The 20,127-nt window shown below is 38.6% G+C and overlaps 1 protein-coding gene across 1 annotated transcript; it reads left to right on the top strand.

Moving 5' to 3' along the window:
- The first annotated feature begins 12,303 nt into the window (after positions 1–12,303).
- Positions 12,304–17,160, top strand: LOC148012353 (pentatricopeptide repeat-containing protein At1g06140, mitochondrial-like). Its single transcript, XM_087669005.1, has 2 exons — positions 12,304–12,620; positions 12,701–17,160. The coding sequence occupies exons 1-2, from the start codon at positions 12,372–12,374 to the stop codon at positions 14,612–14,614; spliced, it is 2,163 nt and encodes a 720-aa protein (XP_087525131.1). The 5' UTR covers positions 12,304–12,371; the 3' UTR covers positions 14,615–17,160.
- The last annotated feature ends 2,967 nt before the right edge of the window (positions 17,161–20,127 follow it).

Here is a 20,127-nt window from a genome sequence, read left to right on the forward strand (position 1 = left end):
ATAAATAATTTCAAATGGTGCTTTCTATGTAGTTGTATGTGGTGTGTTATTATATGCAAATTGAAGTAGATGTAAATGTGTATCCTATGTTTGTGGTTTTGAAATTGTGTATGCACGTAAAATATCTAAAATGGTACTGTTAGTAGCTTCTATTTACCCATTTGTTTCAAGATCAAATGCAGATGAAAAATCAATTTTTGTTCCTAAATTAGCAAACAAAGTAATACAAAAATTATTGTAGAATCTAAAATCATGGTCAGAAATAATAACTTTTGGCAAACCATGATTAGTGAAAACAGTTTTTAAGAACAATTGAGCAACTTGAGATGCACTTAACATTTTCTTGCATGGAATGAAATATGCTTGTTTGCTAAACCTATCGACAATAGTCCAAATCATGTCATGATTAGCTTTAGTGTTAAGCATAAAATCCATTGAGATCTGTTTCCATGGTCATTCTGGAATTGGTAAAGGCATTAAAAAACCATATTGTTTACCATGGTGTCTTTTAACTCTTTGACAAACTAAGCATTCAGATACAAAGTTAGATACATCATATTCCATGTGTGGCCAATAAAAATCTTCAATGAGTGTACGCAAAGTAGAAATAATTCCTCTATGGCCTTGGTATGGGGGACAATGAATTTTGTGCAAAACAAATGATCGAAATGGAATAGTTACATATAATATTTTTCATAAAACATAAATCCATTAGTGTAAGACAATGAATCAATGGGAATCCAGTTATTTGCAACTAATTTATTCCAATCAGCTTGAAAACTAGGGTCTTGGTCATAAGTATCTTTCATAGGGAGAAGAGAGTCAAAAGATATCACACAGATATTATGAATAGTCGGTCTTCTACTTAAAGCATTGGCAATAACATTCTCTTTTCAGGGTTGATATTGTATGAGTGGATGAAAACTTTGAATAAAAGCAGCCCATTTAATGTGTCGGTCAAATATTTGTGGTTGACTAAGGAGATGTTTAATGCTTTGTTGGTCAGTTTTGATCATGAATTCAGATCCCAGCATAAGGACTGCTCCTATTCCAGAAACACTCGCGTCAGTGACTACTAGGAAAAATGGTCTATTGAAGTCAGGTAATTGCAATACAGGAGCATGAGTTAAAGCATGTTTCCGTAAATCAATGGACTTTTGTTGATTGTCGGACCAATGATACACATGCCTTTCTTTAATAGTTTTGTCAAAGGTAATGCAAGCAATGAAAAATTTCTCACAAATTTTATGTAAAAGCTAGCAAGACCTAAGAAAGAACGTAATTCGTGCACATTTTTAAGTATCAGTCACTTCAAAATTGCTTATATCTTTTTAGGGTCAACTTTAATACCTTCAGATGAAACAATATGTCCTAGGTATTCAATTTGTGTTTAGAAAAATTCACTATTTTCCAAATTAGCATATAATTGATTCTCTTTCAATAATTTGAAAACCAAGGATAAATGTTCATAATGCTCATTTTCATTCTTACTAAAAACCAATATGTCATCAAAGAAAACAATGGCACAATGTTGATGCTTCAAAAATATGCGATTTATCATACGACTGAATGTGGCTGGTGCATTAGTTAAACCAAAATGCATAACAAGGAATTCATTGTGTCCAACTAGACAACATTGTGCCAAACATCCACTGTGAGAGCCTCATCAACTTTAGTAGGGTTATGGACCTAAAGAATTGAGACATAAGAGCATACTTCACATATAGTGGACTATCCCATTGGGCCTATAACCTAGCTCAGCGCCATGGGCCAAGAGGCTTCTCAAGGAACTAAGTACTCCCTGAATCTGGCATGAAATGTAGATACTACCAAGGAATGGTAATAGGCTCATCCTATTGTGAAGGATATTGAGAAGCCTCCAATATTTATAAAGTGCCAATTCATGGAAGGGACTCCCCCTCACTAAGGAATGTTGATCCTCCTCACCTGATGAAAAGAACTCCCCCTCTGATGGCTCAATGCCCTAGAGGAAACGTGAGGAGGCGAGGAAGGGATAGGAATACCAATGATGAAGTAGTAGATAAAGGAGTCATCAAGGGTGGAAGGGGAGAAGGGGAGGGTGTAGGGGAATGAGGGGGAGGAATCACAGACGAAGAAGGGATGCCAAGGGGTAACCTAGAAGGAAGGGAAGGGGCTAATGGTTGGGGGGAGGGGAGGGGATCAGTTCAAGATGAAGAATCACCTATAGTAGACGATCCATTAATTGGATCTTTGGAGGCCATAGGCTTCTAGAAGATCACATCCCTACTCACATTGATCTTTTGAGTCATTGGGTCATAGAGTCAATAGCCCTTCATGGTCATATTGTAACCAACAAAGATAAGCTCCTTTAACTTGGAATCCACCTTTTCTTCTCATTCACATGGACATACACCTTGCATCCAAAGATGTAAACATGGAAAATGGAAGGCTTCTTCCCAATGAAAGCCTCATAGGGTGCCATATCCTACAATGCCAAAGTAGGTGACATATTGCAGATATGGACCCTAGTAGCCATGGCCTCACCCCCCTAAGTTTTATTAGTGTAAGTTATCATAATGATGTATAAATGCATATTTTTTAATTTCTCAACACCATGTGTTGTTAGGATTTTGGACATGGCAAGCCAAGGAGAAAAAGTCATGCAGGAGAAGACAAGCAAATCATTGATGCTATTTATAGAGGAAGAGTGGATTTATTATAAGCTAATAATGGAGGTCAAGGGATATCTCTACCTTCAGTACCAACAGATTCACAACCTAAGGAAATCGGTGACCAGTAGTGGATCAATGTGGGTTAAACATCTATATGGGAATTTTTGATGGAGAGGCGACTTATGAAAAATGCACATAATTCCTCATGACTTATGACCCTGGTAGACATAGTAGTGTAGTCACATTGAATGATGATAGTCAACAATAGGTAGAAATCTTGCTTATATCAAAAGGTGGTCCATAAAGCCATAGGCCTACTAGATAAAAAGGGGAAAGACCAAAGAGGGACATTTGTGCAATGCTAGATGTCGATAAATAGAAGGTTCCACCAATAAGGGTGTGAGCTTGGTGGATATCCCAAATCCAACTATGGGAATCAAAGAAAATTTAAAAGATATGCTATTTTCTAGCAATAAGTACAACTCCACAAGGAGTAGAATCCAAGTGGCAATGTTGGAAAGTATAGTAGTGCGGACAATGAATAATAAGAACCACAATGCCTATGTTAGAACGATCATCCATGATATAACTAAGATGCTTATGTTTGGTGCACAAGATTTAGAAAGATCTTGTCCCATTTTAGTAACAAGCAAAGAAGCAAAAAGGAAAAAATCCATGACCAAAGCCACACTAATAGGATTCAAAGATGTGTTAATGGCAATCATACAAGAAGTCTTCAAGGAACCACATATAAAAGAGACACCCACCACCCAAAAACTTCCAAGCATGCCAGTACAAGAAGTGTGGACACACGCAAGTATATTAGAGCTTGAGCCCCGAGGAGACCTAGGGGAATAGAAAATCAAGATATAGGAAATCTTGTCATTAAACTATCAATTAAACAAGGAAAAGACACATCGAAAGAAGAGGGGATTAGAAGGAGCTAAGAATGAATCAAACAAGGAAGAAAGAAACGAAATGTAAAGTAGTAATAAGCTTTTGAAGAGTTGTTGAAGGAGCTGAAAGAGCAAAGTGATCATTTAGATGAAGAAAGAAAAGTAACTTTAGCCATATTGGAAATATAAAGGTAAGGAATTGGCTGTATTAAAGGAGGGCAATGACAAAGGAAAGGCATATGAGGAGTTGTGGGAGCAATGTGAAGTTGAAAGAGAGAATCAGCTATAGCTCAAGAGTATATAGGCCCAAGCCATAAATGAAAAGGCCAAGGTGGAAGAAGAGCTAGACGTGTTAAAAAAACTATAAGGGCATCTAATGAGATAGTTGAAAGAAGCAAAACAAACAAAGGAGGAGATATAACACAAGACCATAAAGCTTGTGGAGCTAGAAAATGAAATAGAAAAGGCCACACATAACTACACACAACTCTAAATCAACTAGATTATGAAATGCAATAGGGAAAAGCCTTGAGTCAAATGGAGGGAACAACAAACCACACTAGAAGTCCTCACAATGTGGCAAAACAAGTGGTTGGAGTAGGCGGAGGAGAAGATAGATCAATGGGAGAAGAAAGATGCAAATGCCATGCATGACTTGGCCATCTACTTAACTTAAGTTGAATGCGAGAAGAATTGGGCAATTGGAAGGGCTAACATAATAGAAGAGGTGATGCAAGGATAGTAGCAAAACTTCATGAATGCATTGTTGGAAGTGTCAATGCCATGTGAGGAGGACACTATTGACAACCTTAAAAGGAAAGCACAACTTAGCAAGAAGGTACTCAAGCACTATCCAGAAATAGGACTCCTCTAGTTAGAATACATGATAACGAAGAAAGATGGTGTTGTGGCAATCGAGGGAAGTTGGTCCCACAACAAAAGATGTAAGGCTCATTGGGGTTGTGACTAGTGTGTTGAGATATCGAGCTCCACTCGTGATATGCCAGGGTGACCGTTGTGCATTTATGTCATCGACTTGTCAGTTGTTGCAGATGCGGTTGGTACACCGCCCATGAATAATAGCTAGATGACAACTATCCTTATCTACTCTAGTTCGTGGCTCAGTTAGTATGCCACCTTAGTTAGTTGAGTTTGGTTTGAGACCTATATATAGGGTTCTTCTATTTCTATGTACTTGAGTTCTTTTTGGCTTACACAACTAGGAAGAGAAAAACTGTCTTTAGCCTCCACCTTTGTGTGTATTCCCCCATTGTGCAAGCAAGAAAGCTACAAGTGAGACTCCTTCCTTCTCTCCCACAATCTTGACATGGTATCAGAGCCTTGTTCGTGGTAAGGAGCTCAAGAAAGCAAGCCAAGTTCGTGATGTTCTGGTAAGAGGACCAGTATTGCTTTCCTTTTTCTGTTTTGGGAGCAAGTCTCTACAGGTAGCACAGCCGGAAAGTGCAAGAGTGCATTGTCTCAGATTGAGACACCCTTCGCACTGAAGCTGTGTTCTTTGCAGTGACAGAATTTTTTGCAATGTTCAGTAATGGCGTCTGATTCTCTTTCACAGATTGTCACTAAAAAGCTTGACAAGAACAACTTCCAAGCATGGAAGTTCAGAATGACGAATTTTCTTATGGGAAAAGGATATTGGGAATTCGTTGTAGGAAATGAAGAAGAACCAGTTCTTCCTGATGTTCCCAATCAACAGCAAATGCAGGCATTTAAAGCATGGCATGAGAGAGCCAGGAAAGTTATGTATTGGCTGTCTATCAACATTTCAGACTCTATGATTGTGCATATTCAAGATGCAAGTACGCCAAAGGAGGCATGGGATACTTTGTCAAAAATGTATAGCACAAATACGCAAGCCAAGAAAATGCAGCTCAAGAAAGAGTTGCACAATGTGCAAAGAGAAAGTATGAGCATCAATGACTACCGCATGAAGGTGAAGAAGATTGCAGATGCACTTGCTTCCATTGGGTCGCCAGTGGAAGATGATGATTTAGTTTCTGTGACCTTGAATGGTCTAGGAAAGAATTAAGCACAATTCTGAACATCCATTTCTGTCCGTGAAAGATTTCTTGATTTTGAGGAGTTGATTGCTCTTCTAATTTCTGAGGAGCATAGAAATGCTGGTGCATCTTCTTCAGGAGGAACTTCAAAAGAAGTTGTCTTCTACTCAAATGCTGGAAGAGGTAGAGGCAGAGGTAGAGGAGGCCGATCTGGAGGTCGTGGTAGAAATTAGAATATGCAGCAAACTCAAGAAAACCAATCCTATGGAGGAGGACGTGGTAACTCTAGAGGCAGGGGGAGCCAAAGAGGTCGTGGTGGATGGCAAAGAGGCCAAAATGCAAATGGCAATGTTGAATGCTACTACTGTGGTAAAATGGGTCATATGGCTAAATACTACTATAAAAAGTAGAATGACATCATGAATGGAAAATTGCAACAAGGGAATTATGCATCTTCTAGTAGACAGGGCGATGACAGAAATGAGCATTTGTTTATGGTGCAGCACATGACCAATTCTGTGACAAGTGCAAAAGAAAGTAACGATGTGTGGTATGTTGACTCAAGTGCATCAAACCACATGACAGGTCATGCAGAATGGATGCAAGATGCAAGAAAAATGGAAAAACCAGGATTTGTGGAGACTGGTGATGATACTGCACATCCTATTGTGCAGATTGGAAAATTTCCTTTGTCTATGTAGGATGGGAAAAAGAAATACCTATCGGATGTATTTCATGTCCCGAATATCACCAAGAACCTAGTTTCTGTTGGTCAAATGGTTGAGCAGGGCTTGCATGTCAGATTTAATTCTCATGGATGCTTTATTGAGGATATGAAAAATAAAGGTCACTTGATAGCAAAAGGAAATAAGAAGGGCAGAATGTTTACGTTGGATGCAGACATGCCTGAATTGAGTGCAGCAATGTTTGCACATGGGACTGGTGTAGTTGCAGATATTGATATCTGGCATAAACGCATTGGTCATGTTAATGTACAGCGACTTAAATCAATGCAAGCCCAAAATATTATTGCAGGATTGCCTAAATTCAAGGTTACAGAAATGCATAAGGTATGTAAAGCCTGTCAATTTGGAAAACAAGAAAGGAAACCATTTCCTAGACATGTTCAAGAGAGTAAGAAGCCATTGGAATTAATCCACTTTGATATGTGGACTACTAAAGCTGCATCTCTTGGAGGCTGTCATTATTTTGTCACTTTTATTGATGACTATAGTAGAAAAGTTTAGGTGTATTTTATGAAAAAGAAAAGTGAAGTTTTTGGGCATTTCAAAACTCTTAAAGCTATGGTTGAAAAAGAAACAGGCCTGCAAATAAAATGCCTAAGGTCAGATGGAGGGTGAGAGTACCTCTCAAATGAGTTTGCAAGGTTCTTGCAGGAGCATGGCATAAAGCAGCAATATTCATGTAGTCATACCCCACAACAAAATGGAATTGCAGAAAGAAAAAACAAGCATATTGGAGAGGTATCTCGTGCCATGCTCAATGAAAAAGACTTGCCAGATTTTTACTGGGCTGAGGCAGTTGCTACAGCAGTCTACATAATGAACAGGACTCCCACTGCAGCAATACATGGCATGACTCCAGAGGAGAGGTATACTGGTAGGAAACCAGATATTTCTCATTTGAAATTTTTTTGTTGCATTGCCTATGTTCATGTGCCAGATGAGTTGAGATCCAAGTTGGATCCAAAAGCTGAGAAGTGCATCTTTATTGGTTACTCTCTGCAACAAAAAGGGTATAGATGCTATAACCCTTCTACTCATAAGTTTACAGTGAGCAGAGATGTTGTTTTTGATGAGATGAGTAGCTGGTATAAACCAGTAAATGTGATTGATAATGTAGATGCACAAAATGGTAATGCTGCACAGAATTCACAGCAGCAGTCACAAGATATTCGTGGACCTGGAGCGTCCTCTAGCAGTGGTTCACATTCTTCGCCATGGACAGGCAGATTGAGATCAGGAGAATCTTCTCAAAGCAATGCAGATAGTGGTATGAAGGTATCACGAAAAGGAAAAGAGAAGGTAGATCAGCCCATGTTTGATGTGAATGCAGGTCACTCTTATGTGGATGGTGAATCTAGTGGCTCAGAACAGAGCATTGATGATGAGTTGGGTATTCCTTCTATTGTTACACCTAGAGTAAGGAAGACCATGAATGTTTTGAGAGCACCTGGGAGTGAACCTACTTTGCGCAGGTCTACCAGAGCTAGGTATCCTGTGGATAGGCTGAAATATGATGGATTTACATCCATTCACTATGCATATATGGTCAAAGTGATACAGGAACCAGAACCCACTTCTTTTGAGCAAGCCATGGGAAAAGAAAAATGGGAGAAAGGCATGGATGAAGAAATGGATGCCTTGGAAGCAAATGCTACATGGGAATTGGTACCTTTGCCTAAAGATAAGAATGCAATTGGTTGTAAGTGGGTTTATAAGGTGAAACACAATGCAGATGGTTCTGTGAATAGATACAAGGCAAGATTAGTAGTCAAGGGGTATGCACAAACATATGGCATTGATTATGAAGAAACATTTAGTCCGGTTGCAAGGATGGCAACCGTAAGAGCAGTCATTGCTATGGCTGCATCAAAGGGATGGTCTTTACATCAGATGGATGTAAAGAATGCCTTCTTGCATGGTGATTTGCAAGAAGAGGTCTATATGGAGCAGCCACCAGGTTATGTGCATGCTGTTCATCCTGAGTTTGTTTGCAGGTTGAAGAAAGCCTTGTATGGCTTGAAGCAAGCACCTAGAGCATGGTCTGACAAGATAGGACAGTATCTTGTCACTATTGGCTTTCAGATTTCCAAGGCTGATTTCTCACTTTATGTGAGAAAAACAGAGAAAGGTATTATGCTACTTGTCATTTATATTGATGATTTGATTATGACAGGTGACAGTGATGAAGATATCCTTCATGTGAAAATGCTATTGAAGTAAAAGTTTGAGATGAAGGATTTGGGAGAGCTGCGTTATTTCTTGGGCATTGAGGTGATTAGATCACCAAGTGGGATACGGCTCTTGCAGAGGTAGTATGGATTGGACATGCTATCCAAATATGGGATGACAGACTGTAAGCCTATTTCAGTTCCTTTGGAGCAGAATGTGAAGCTGAGCGCAGATGCAGGTGAGCTTCTGGAAGACCCTACTATGTACATACGCATAGTAGGAAGTTTGATTTATATGACTATTACCAGGCCAGATTTGAGCTATGCTGTTGGATTGGTAAGTCAGTTTATGCAGGCTCCAAGGAAACCACATTTGGATGCGGCTAGACGCATACTCAGGTATGTGAAGTCCACATTGCAGTATGGACTACTTTATGAGACTGGGGTTCAGATACAGTTGTATGGATACACTGATGCTGATTGGGCTGGTAGTATTTTTGATAGACGATCTACCAGTGGATATGTGTTCTCTTTTGGGAGTGTTGCAGTCACTTGGAGCAGCAAGAAATAGCCTACAGTTGCCTTGTCGAGCATAGAGGCTGAGTACAGGGGCGCAGCAATGGCTGCATGTGAGGTAGCTTGGTTGCATAAGCTACTTTATGATATGCATCAGCCTACAGATGGGCCAGTTGTCATTTATTGTGACAACATAAGTAGTATACACTTGGCAAATAACCCAGTCTATCATGCTAGAACAAAGCACATTGAGGTGCATTATCACTATGTGCGGGAGAGGGTTTTACTAGGTCTTATTGATCTAGTTTATGCCAGCACAGAGGATCAAGTAGCTGACATATTTACAAAGGCATTGGGCGCAGAGAAGCTGCGCAAGTTTAGAGACCTGCTTGATGTGCAGGAATTGGGATTGAGCTCGAAGGGGAGCATTGAGATATCGAGCTCCACTCATGATATGCCAGGGTGACCGTTGTGCATTTATGTCACCGACTTGTCAGTTGCAGATGCGGTTGGTACACCGCCCATGAATGATAGCTAGATGGCAAGCAACCCCCTCCAAATGTACATTTGCTGCAAACATAACCTTATTGGGCCAAGGTCACATCATCTGACTACTTTTGAGACCCTTTTGTTGCCTAGTGATAGCTTTCCTAATCAAACAACATCATCTGGCTGCCCAAACATATATTTCTCTACTTCTTGAAACCCATTTGTACCTAATGATAGTCCTTGATTGTAGGTGACATGATTTGGGTGCAAGGGATAGCTTTTCTTATCTCAACACCAATTTTTTGGCTTTATTGACTCAGAGGATGAGGCCTCTCACCATTCCTTTGGGAGACTATGAGATTATAAGAGCATAGAGTCCCCTGTTTGGACTCCTCATTCGGAGTGCCCCTCTGCTCCTCCATCCCTTCATGTTTCCCATAAGGCTTAGTCTATCTACCCGAAGATGCCTTATATGGAACCCGCTGTACAAGTGTACATGCTTCCTTCTTTGCCCAAAGAAGACAAGTTGGATGGTTCCAACTATTCTCTATAGCCTTGTAAGGTGGAGTGCATTCATGGCACCTTTGACCTTTGGGAGTTTATCTCTCCTTGTTCCTCGGCTTTTGGAAGACCCCACACATGGGTCATCTATGGATTGTGTAGCCCTTTGGGATTAGCTCAACTCTTGAGCCTAACCCTTTCTCTTTATGAGTTTACAAGATTCTGTCTTGGTTCATGTCCATAGATTGAAGAATATGGTAGAGGTGTGGAAGAAGCTTGCATCTCTTTACCATCAGAAGACATTTGCCCACACGATCTCCTTGGAGAAGAAGCTTTGGATTCTTCATGTTGATAACTTTCCTTTTATGAAGGATCGCATCAACAAATTGGAGAATGTGGGATGGGCTTGTGTCCCTCTAGAGGATGATATCTTCGAAGGATATGGCCATGACTCTTTTGACTTAGCTACCAATGCAAAACTAGTATGAAGGGAGCTCAAGATATCATGAAGGCCTATGTTGATAATAAGCACCACAATGTGGTATTTCAAGAGGGGGATTATGTTCTTCACATGCCCAAGTCCTCTTATGCTACATTGGAATATGGACCCAACAACAAGCTGGCTCACAGCTTCTATGAGTTGCACTTGATCCTTAAAAAAACTAGTGAGGTAGCTTACTACCTCGAATTTCTTTCTAATACATGGATCCATGATGTATTTCATGTATCTTAGCTTAAACTACATGTGGAGGATGTGATTGAAGTGATGGAGGAGCTCCCTTCCTTGGATGAGGAATGTTTTATCATGTACATACCTAAGAAGATTGTATGCCGCTAGAGGGAGAAGTACTACACATCAAAGTGCTTCATGAGTACCTTATCAAGTAAAAAGGCCTTTGGGATGATGTCCTCTTGGGTCCCCTCTTCCTTCCATGATGAGCATCCCACTTGATGATTAGAGATCATGATGGGTTGGGGTGCTAATTTCATGGAAGCATATGAACCACCATAGTAATTGTCGCCCCATGCCTTATATGTTGAAGTGTGTATAAGGGCTCAATTAGAGAGTATTAGGATCTTTTATTCATAAACCTTCCTGATATGTAGAAAGCCTTCTCTCCCACCTAATCCTTGATTGAGTTGAAGGTCCACCACTTGGGGTGAGTTTCAAGTTTGGCTAATTGCATGGCATGTTGGTCCCTTTTGGTTCATAACAAGACTAGCCTTGAATTACCTCCTAAGGTTTGAACCTAAGACCTCCACAAACTCACAAATATGTTCTACCAATTAGTCTAATCATTGCTAGTATACATGAATAATATTGATGCATTGAGTCCATTTAATAGTCATGCTATGGATCATATTGATGCAGTACCTAAATAATTAAGACTCAAGAGGGTTAAGTTCTAAACATTGTTTTTAAAAATAATGCAATGCCATTTTTGGTAGTTTATGAGAATCGGTTATGACATCCTATGGGTAGATCTTGAAAGCTACCAATTCACATCCATGCCAACTCCATGGGAATCAAACATGGCTTCTCATGCAACCCATATACATGTCTTGAAAACTACTTTAAAGACTATTGGTGGGTAAGTTATAAACATTTTGAGGCTCAAGAGGGTCAAACTATAGGCCATACTCATGAACTCCATGAGAAATGAGTAAGCAACACAAGAAGTTTCTAACATTTTACCATCTAAGAAAGGGGACTATTTTCCCTTGTTTTCCCCTAGTGTTCAACATTGTTAACTTATGCAAAGGAGGCACTACATACCTAGCTAAGTACGATTGGGGGCATGCCCCGAGTTGCATTTAGTTAGGTATGCAGTCTCTCCTTTGTAGAAGTCCACAATGGTGTCGTGAGACTCCCACCTCATATGACTCATTATCACTTAAAGAAAATTCAGAATAGGATTATAGAATCATACTTAGGCTGGGTTGAGATGGAGGCAGTGGCAATGTAAATGTGACCAGCCTTCCACCTCCTTAGTGTGAATGATGAAGTTGGAGGTAGAGCATGTTGCAAGAAGGGAACAGAGCTTTTGTTGAATAGGGGTCTTTCGAGGGGGGGTAGAGAGACGGTGGGTCTGGCAAAAAGAGAAAGGAGGTCCCGACCACTTGGTGCATGCCACATCAAAAGAATGCCCATGTCATATATCCCTTTGGCCACTCGTTTGATTTCTCCCTTAGGATAGAATCTAGAAATTCCTAGAAATTCACAATGTGAGAATAATAGTGGGAATTTGTCTAAAAGAACATTTGAGAGCTATAAACCTTCTCTCAGATGCCATTCTAAGAGAATAAAAGAAACTTTGAGAGTGTCAAGGTACTATGAACATTCACTCACATGCCATTCTGAGAGAATGAAAACCCAATTGAGATGCTCAGCGGCAGACATGATGCTGTCCCCTCCTTGGTCCTCTTCTTCTGGAGGCGACAGAGCCCCTGTTCCCTTCTTCGGCACTCTCTGCACACCCACAGCAACAAAGAATTCCAAGAAGAAGAAGAAGAAGAAGACAAAGATGAGGAAGAAAAGATTGTGACACGAGCAGGTTCACAAACCTCAGAGTGCTTATGGAAGGAGTATTTCAGAGACCCCTCTCAATGGTGGGACATCCGCTACACAAAGGTAAGGATGTGATGAGAAACAGAGCAGTCCCCATATTCACATTTTGCAACGTATCGCCTCCATGATTGGTTCGCTTGCAGACAAGTCCACGCGCCCCCGATTTCAAGCATAAGATCACCCAGGCACCTCTGTGGATCGACCGCCCTGACACCCCTGCCTGGGTTCGGAACACAGCATTGAAAAAAGGACTGTTCTCATTGGGAGCATCAGCAACAGAGGAAGGCATGAGCATCCACGACTGGAGACGGCAAAAGCATAGTACTCCGCAGGATTTTGTTCTCCTGCTGAAAACCTGTGCTGAGAAAAGGGATGTGCAAACAGGCAGTAAGATACATTCTGAGATTATCAGCACGAATTCATCGCTGGAAAGTGACTTGCTAGTTGGCACCACATTGGTCAATATGTATGCCAAATGTGGCTACCTTTCCAAAGCACAAGAAGTGTTTGACAAACTTCATGCTCGTGACGTGGTCTCTTGGGGCACACTGCTTGCAGGATATGCTCATCATGGTCGTGCTAAGGAGGCACTGAATTGTTTTGGACGTATGCAACGTGAGGGAGTCCCTCCGGATGCTATTACCTTTGTGTGCATCTTGAAAGCTTGTGCTAGTTTAGGAGCCCTAGAGAAAGGTCAAGAAATACATGCAGAGATTGCTAGGAAAGGCTCAATGCAGAATGATGTGTTTGTTGGCTCAGCACTAGTTAGTATGTATGCCAAGTGTGACTCACTTGAGAAAGCGCAGGAAGTGTTTGACAAGCTTTCAGTTAAAAACACAATTACTTGGAATGCTCTAATTGCAGGATATGCACAGCATGGACGTGCTAAGGAGGCACTGAATTGTTACTGGCGCATGAAACTTGAGGGGGTCTCTCCAAATGCAGTTACCTTTATCTGCAGCTTGAAAGCTTGTGGAAGCATAGGAGCCATTAAAAAGGGCCAAGAGATACATGCTGAGGTTTCTAGGAAAGGGCTTCTCGGCAGATTTGTCAATGTTGGAAACGCATTGGTTGATATGTATGCCAAATGTGGTTCCCTTGCAAAAGCACAAGACGTTTTTGACAAACTTTCAATTCGTGACCAGGTCTCCTGGAACACATTAATGGCAGCCTATACGCAATACCAGCAAGGTGAGGCAGCAGTGAATTGTTTCAGGCAGATGCAACTTGAGGGCGTCCCACCAACTGAAGTCACCTTTGTTTGTGCCTTGAAGGCTTGTGGTAGCATAGGAGATGCAAATAAGGGCCAAGAGATACATGTTGAGATTAGCAGGAATGGAATCTTGGAAAGAGAACTGAATGTTGGTAACGCACTGGTCGATATGTATTTGAGATGCGGTCTGCCTACGCGTGCACAGGAAGTGTTTGACAAGCTACCGGTTCGAAATGTAATTTCTTGGACTATAATGATTGCAGGATACTCCCAGGTTGGAAAGGTTGAAATTGTTTTCCAGATGTTTGAGAAAATGATTGAAGAAGGTATAAAGCCAGACCTAGTTACATTCGTGAGTGTGCTTAATGCATGCAGTCATGCAGGTTTAGTGGAGAAGGGTCTGATGTACTTTGAGAGCATGACCAAAAACTACAACATCTTGCCTGCTTATGAGCATCAAAATTGCATTATTGATCTTCTTGGCCGTGCAGGGCAACTAGAGAAAGCAGTGGCAGTGATCAAGAAAATGCCATTGCATTCTAATATTGTGGTCTGGCTTACATTGTTGGGGGCCTGCCAAAAGTGGGGCAATCTGGAACTTGGAAGACAGGCTTTTCAACAAGCAGTGCAGTTGGATGAGAAAGAACCCACAGCTTATGTTACCATGTCTAATATCTATTTAGATGCTGGCATGCTGGAGGATGCAAGCAATATTGAGGCCATGAGAGTGGAAAATGAAGCATGGATTGTGGAAGAAACAGGAACAAAGCTGGTAGACAGGTGTGAAAGTAAATGCACAGCTAATTTCTACCAGCAAGAAATTCTTTGTCAAAATGTTGGCTGATATTTCTGATAATGCCAATGATGGATTGGTTACAGGAAGCCAGAACGGGTAGTAACCAGCAGGTGCTCAAGAGCAGATTATTAAGGCCATGTGCACACAAGCATTGGGATGGACACTAGTTGTGTACAATTGCAAAAAGAAAATGTGCATTGAGAAGATCCTTTTGACAACAGGGTTGATCGCTATTTCCAATCTTGGCTAGCAAAACACTATGATTTGACAAGCATTAATATCAGATCGAACTTCTGTGCCATTCTTTTGGGGTGTCTACAGCCTGTGCACTTAAGTATATTCAGTGTCTGTCAACAGGGGTCTCATAGAGTGACTGTAAACAAAGAGAGTCAAATCCCTTCTCAGCAGATAAGATTAGCCAATGGGTCCAGCCATCACTGCAGCTGGCTATTACATGTGCCGTGTGTGAAAGAGAAGCGACTTTCAAGATTGGTCTGAGCTAAGAAAGTCAAACAGCCAGTTAAATGGATTGCATAATGGGGAAAGACATCAATCGGAGTGAATGGCTCAGCTGTAGATGTCAATGGAAAACCATAGAGCACTCTCGATTCAGGGGGCTGCAACAAGGGCAACTGCAGATGTGGAGCAGCAGAAGCAAAACCTTTATGCTTTTCACTTCATGCTTACCTTGTTGATTAGCAATCAATACAAGAGAAGCGAGAAGCTAACCCACATGCAGTTCATTGCAAGCGTGAAGAGTCATGTTGCATGGATAGTGGAATGAGACTTGAATCTGCTTAATGCAGGAAGCCCCCTCAAGCTTGACCATGTGCACTCATAAATTGGACCCAAAGCTTGGTCTAATGGGGTTTGTTCTTCAAGCTAACCCTTCATTCTGGATGACATTTAGATAAATTGTATGACTAATCTACCACCACACAGCAAATGTTATAATTATACAGAAAATGCCATGTTTTTGGAACTTGTTTTGAATTAATTTATTACAGAAAGAGCAAGAACAAAGGGATGCTTCCTCTCAAAAGAGAGGGTTGAAATACTGCAAAGGTCAAGAAATAAGCAAGCCTACACTGTAGTGATTTGACCAAGGGCAAAATGTTGTAAAGGAGAATTAAAAATATGTTGAAATATCTGTCCACGTGCGCTCAACTAGTGTGTTGAAGTTGTTTGTCACGACTGTGAAGTTGCATTATTTGCATTAAAAAATTGCTCATGACCTGGGGAAGTTAGTGTTTTTTAAGGCACAGTTATGTTGGTTACCTATGTCATAACGATTTAATTGGGCAGAATTGGAGGGCAGCTTGACTTGACAGAATTTATACTTGTGTGGATGGAGAATGGATATCTCCTGGTCTTAAATACATAGTCCTTGGCGAGTACCAGAATTTAAATCATGTTGCCATTATGATTACCAAGGTTAGTTTGTGTTAAAGAAACTTATAAAGGCTCCCCACCCTTTGAGTTTAACACTCTTAACATGTCTGTACTAAAACCTGAGTGGAAGAAAGCTGTTGCAGTGCAGTTTAACCCCTTTACTAGGTGGCAGGCTAGAATTGACGCCGTGAGTGGGCACTATAAGTGGCATGGGCGCTGGAAAGCAGCAATGGGGAGATGGATACTTGCTCCTATGCAGCAGTTCAAAAACTGTATTCTTGATTGTTTGCTTTTAAACCCTGGGGATGGTTATCTTTTTTGCCTCTTGCAAAGTGTTGAATGTTACATTCAACAAAATGCTGGAGTTTCAGCTGCAAAGGTTGAATACGAGCCTGAGATATAATCATTGGAATATATGCACATCAAACTTTCTTTGAAGCCCTCTGGGTGAAGAAGAGGCATGATACTATTGTCTATTTGGAAGATGAAAAAGGGTAGTTGCTCAAAGAAGAGGAGGAAATCACTAACAGATTTCTCAAACATCTTTTTGCTATTGTGGGATCTTCATCAGAGTTGGTAGAGGGCTTTGAATAAAGGTTCATACATTCTTTGGTGCTTTCTGACATATGGTGGAGAAGGAAGTCTCATGATCTATCACCAATAGATTTCTTGGATATCTTTTTGCTATTGTGGCTCTTCACTGAAGTTGGTAGAGGGGTATAAACAAAACCTTCATACATTCTTTGGTCTTGTCCAAGCTATGGTGAAGAAGGAAGTCTCACACTTTATAGAAAGACCTTTCTCATGTGACAAACTACTCTTTATTCTCAAGGAGATGAAGAAAGGGAAAGCCTTGGGAACTGATTGGTATACCCTTAAAGATAACACTTGCATTATGGGATGTCTTGTGTGCCTTAATGCTTGTAGGATGGTGGGCACTATGCTTAAAGATGAAAATAGAGGGCGTATAAAGCTAATCCCTAAAGGGAAAGTTAGAAGAGTGCCTAAACACTGTAGGCTTTTGACTATGATGAATGTTACATATAAGGTTTACTCCAAAGTGTTGGCACAAAGAAATAAATTTATCTTGCCTAAACTTTTGCACCCACCTTAGTATGGATTTGTGCACTCGAAGAAAATACATGATGCTATCTTGAATCTTATTTTGGGGATTGATGAGCGTTGGACCAAGAGGATAAGTACATGCTCATATACATGGATCTTAATGGAACATGGATTTATTTATTTGTGGATTTTCATTGTTTACTTGTTGCATAATTGTGACTTGTTACATAGCATGTAAGTGTTGCATGTGACACTAGTTGATTGTGCTTAGTAGACAAATGGCAAAGAACTAATTTGTTTTGTGTTGTGGTGAGCAGATTATTATGTGAAATTAGGTGCATCAATATTTTTAAAGAATTATTGAGTATAAGCAATATTTAGGTGAATCTATAATGTATATCAATATATATTTACATGATATTTGTATTATTTCTTTATAGAATGATTTACTATTTTCTTTATGTGATCATTTTAAAAAACCTTTTAAAGCTTTCTTAATAAGAACAAGATTATGTGGAAAGCAAGAGAACATGGTAAAACTTAGTTTTTGTTTCTTTGATATTCGAAGTTGAGATTTAGAGCTTTCAAAGTCATGTGGGAGGTTTTGCACGTTTCGAACATGATAGTGATGTTATAATGTTATGATTCGACACACATAATTGTTTGCAACAGCTACATCAAGCTATAAGAAACCTCTTGACATACAACTTTGTGCTTTGATTGATATTTGAATTTTCTTTACTATTCAATATGCAATAATGAAGGATGACAAGCAATAGCTTTTATCATGTGGAAGGTTGGGCCCTATTGTGCATTTCTCTTTTTTTTTGTGAATTTGTTAACATATTCAAAATTTTAAATATTTAATAAAGTTGACTATGTTTGAGATTTAGGATACTAGATTCATCATGTAGTCCACTTTTTGTAATAGTGGTATCAAAGCTTGGCTGTGCTCCAAACTTTCAATCACTTGGTATTTTGTACGAAGGGGACCACTATAGAACAATCAAGATCTACAAGGTAGACTGTTACAAATAGAAGCTACGATCATGTTTTTCATACTTGAAAACCCTCAATTGGATTATTTAACTACATCGATTGATTCATATTTGTCATCTCTGAGTTTTGGGAAGAGGGCATCATGTTTGTATAAGGTGTCATAGATAAGCTTTCAGCTTTACTTAATAAAGATTTAAATTTAAAAAATTTTAACTTTAATCCGCTTGATGTACTTTTTGAGTTTTGAAAACTTCAATTTAAAATCCTTCCATGGAGCTATTTTCCAAATACTGTAACTTTCTATCTATTCAAAATTTGAGGATGATGTAAATTCAAAAGTTTTAGAGATTAAAAATCGTTTCTATTGGAGGCAAGTTTTATAGATTTTGAATATTTTGTGAGATATTTCAATCCTAATGTGACCTAGAACCTATATTTTACAACAATAAGCATACATTCATATTTTGGCAAACTTTGGGCTCTACTTTGATATTCTTATAATTTAAATTAGTAACTTAGTATTAGAAAATGATTTATGGGGCTTTTTATTATTACAATTATCTAGTTATCATCTTGAGCCGATTTTATACACTTATAAAGCTATTTATCACCAAAGCAGACCTGCCAAATGACCTAGACTAGACTAAGAATTTCAAGCTTAAACTAATATAGACACATGACTTTCTACCAATGTAACTTTTATTTGAAATTTGAATATACTCTAAAAATAAAAGTTGTGGCTTGTACTTATTTCTATAACTTGTATAAGATGTGGTATGCACTAAATATATAGTTTTTAAGTTAATCTTAGCCTCTTATACTAATTTTGTACTTTTATTCAAAAAATGCCCTCTCATTATTTTCAAGTATTGATTTGGTCAAACATTTTTTTTTCTAAGAGCATATTTAGTTAATACATTGAAAAATGTTGAAGTTTTATTTGATACATATTATTCTAGTTATTAAGCATTTTAATATATTTCAATCCAAAGATGCTCATAACTCAAATCTTACTTCAATAACAAAAATAATAAGTTTATATATTTACATTAAGAAACTACTATTTATTTAATATATCTATATTTCATTTGTTTAAGATATTTTTTTTAGTATCTTTAGATTTTATCATTATTGAAAAGTAAGCTCCTTGTATTGAAAAAAAAAGGTACACATTGAAAATCATCCAAAGATATGTTAACTTGAAGTTATACTCATATTGGGATTATCTCATCATTTTCTTATTTATTTAAAATTAGTCTATAGAAACATTGAGGAAGACATTTAAATCCTCGTACTCGAAAGTATCCTTAACGATGACCAAATCACTATCAAAATAGGCACTCAATGCCATAGCTATTGTTAAATACAAAATCCATTATATTGAAGAATCCTAGTAAATTCTAAACTCCAGCTTATGATTATCTAATAATTTCCTATCACATACAATCAGATTAATGTCCAATAAGCTCAAATTCATTGCATGAGGTAGTATTCCATGAAAATCTATGGTTGCCTTCTTTTTATAGGGCTATGTATAAATTCTATGCATTGAGGCAATACATAGATGCTTTGGATTTTCTCACTGTTGGTAGAGTAGATTCGGTGCATGAAGTAACAATAAATGTGATTGGCTACTTGTACAATTTTATTATCGATTGAGGATAGTTGCTTTTTAACCCCAAGTAATATTATAAAAATTGTTATAAAAATAATATGATTTTATATTTATTTATTTGTGGATTTTCCTTATCTATTTGCTACATCATCATGACTTATTATACATAAGCGCTATATGTGACATATGTCACATTATTTTTTTGTAGATAAACGATAGAGAACTCATGTATTTTGTGTTATGATGAGTAGATTATTAGGTAAAATTACGTGAATTAATATTTTTAAATAATTGTTGAGCATAAATAATATTTAGGTGAATCTATATAGTAAGTGTAATATATAATAGTATATATTTATATGATTTTATAAACTATATACATATTATATTGTGTATTATTAAAATTATTATTTTATTTATAAAATATAAGTTTAAGCTTATTTAGTGGAAATTTTAACTAAATCATTGATATTTAGTATTATTGATATAT

This window comes from Lygodium microphyllum, chromosome 27 (genome assembly GCF_053477565.2).
Source record: "Lygodium microphyllum isolate KBCC chromosome 27, Lygodium_microphyllum_v1.1.10, whole genome shotgun sequence".
In the NCBI taxonomy this organism is placed as follows: domain Eukaryota; kingdom Viridiplantae; phylum Streptophyta; class Polypodiopsida; order Schizaeales; family Lygodiaceae; genus Lygodium; species Lygodium microphyllum.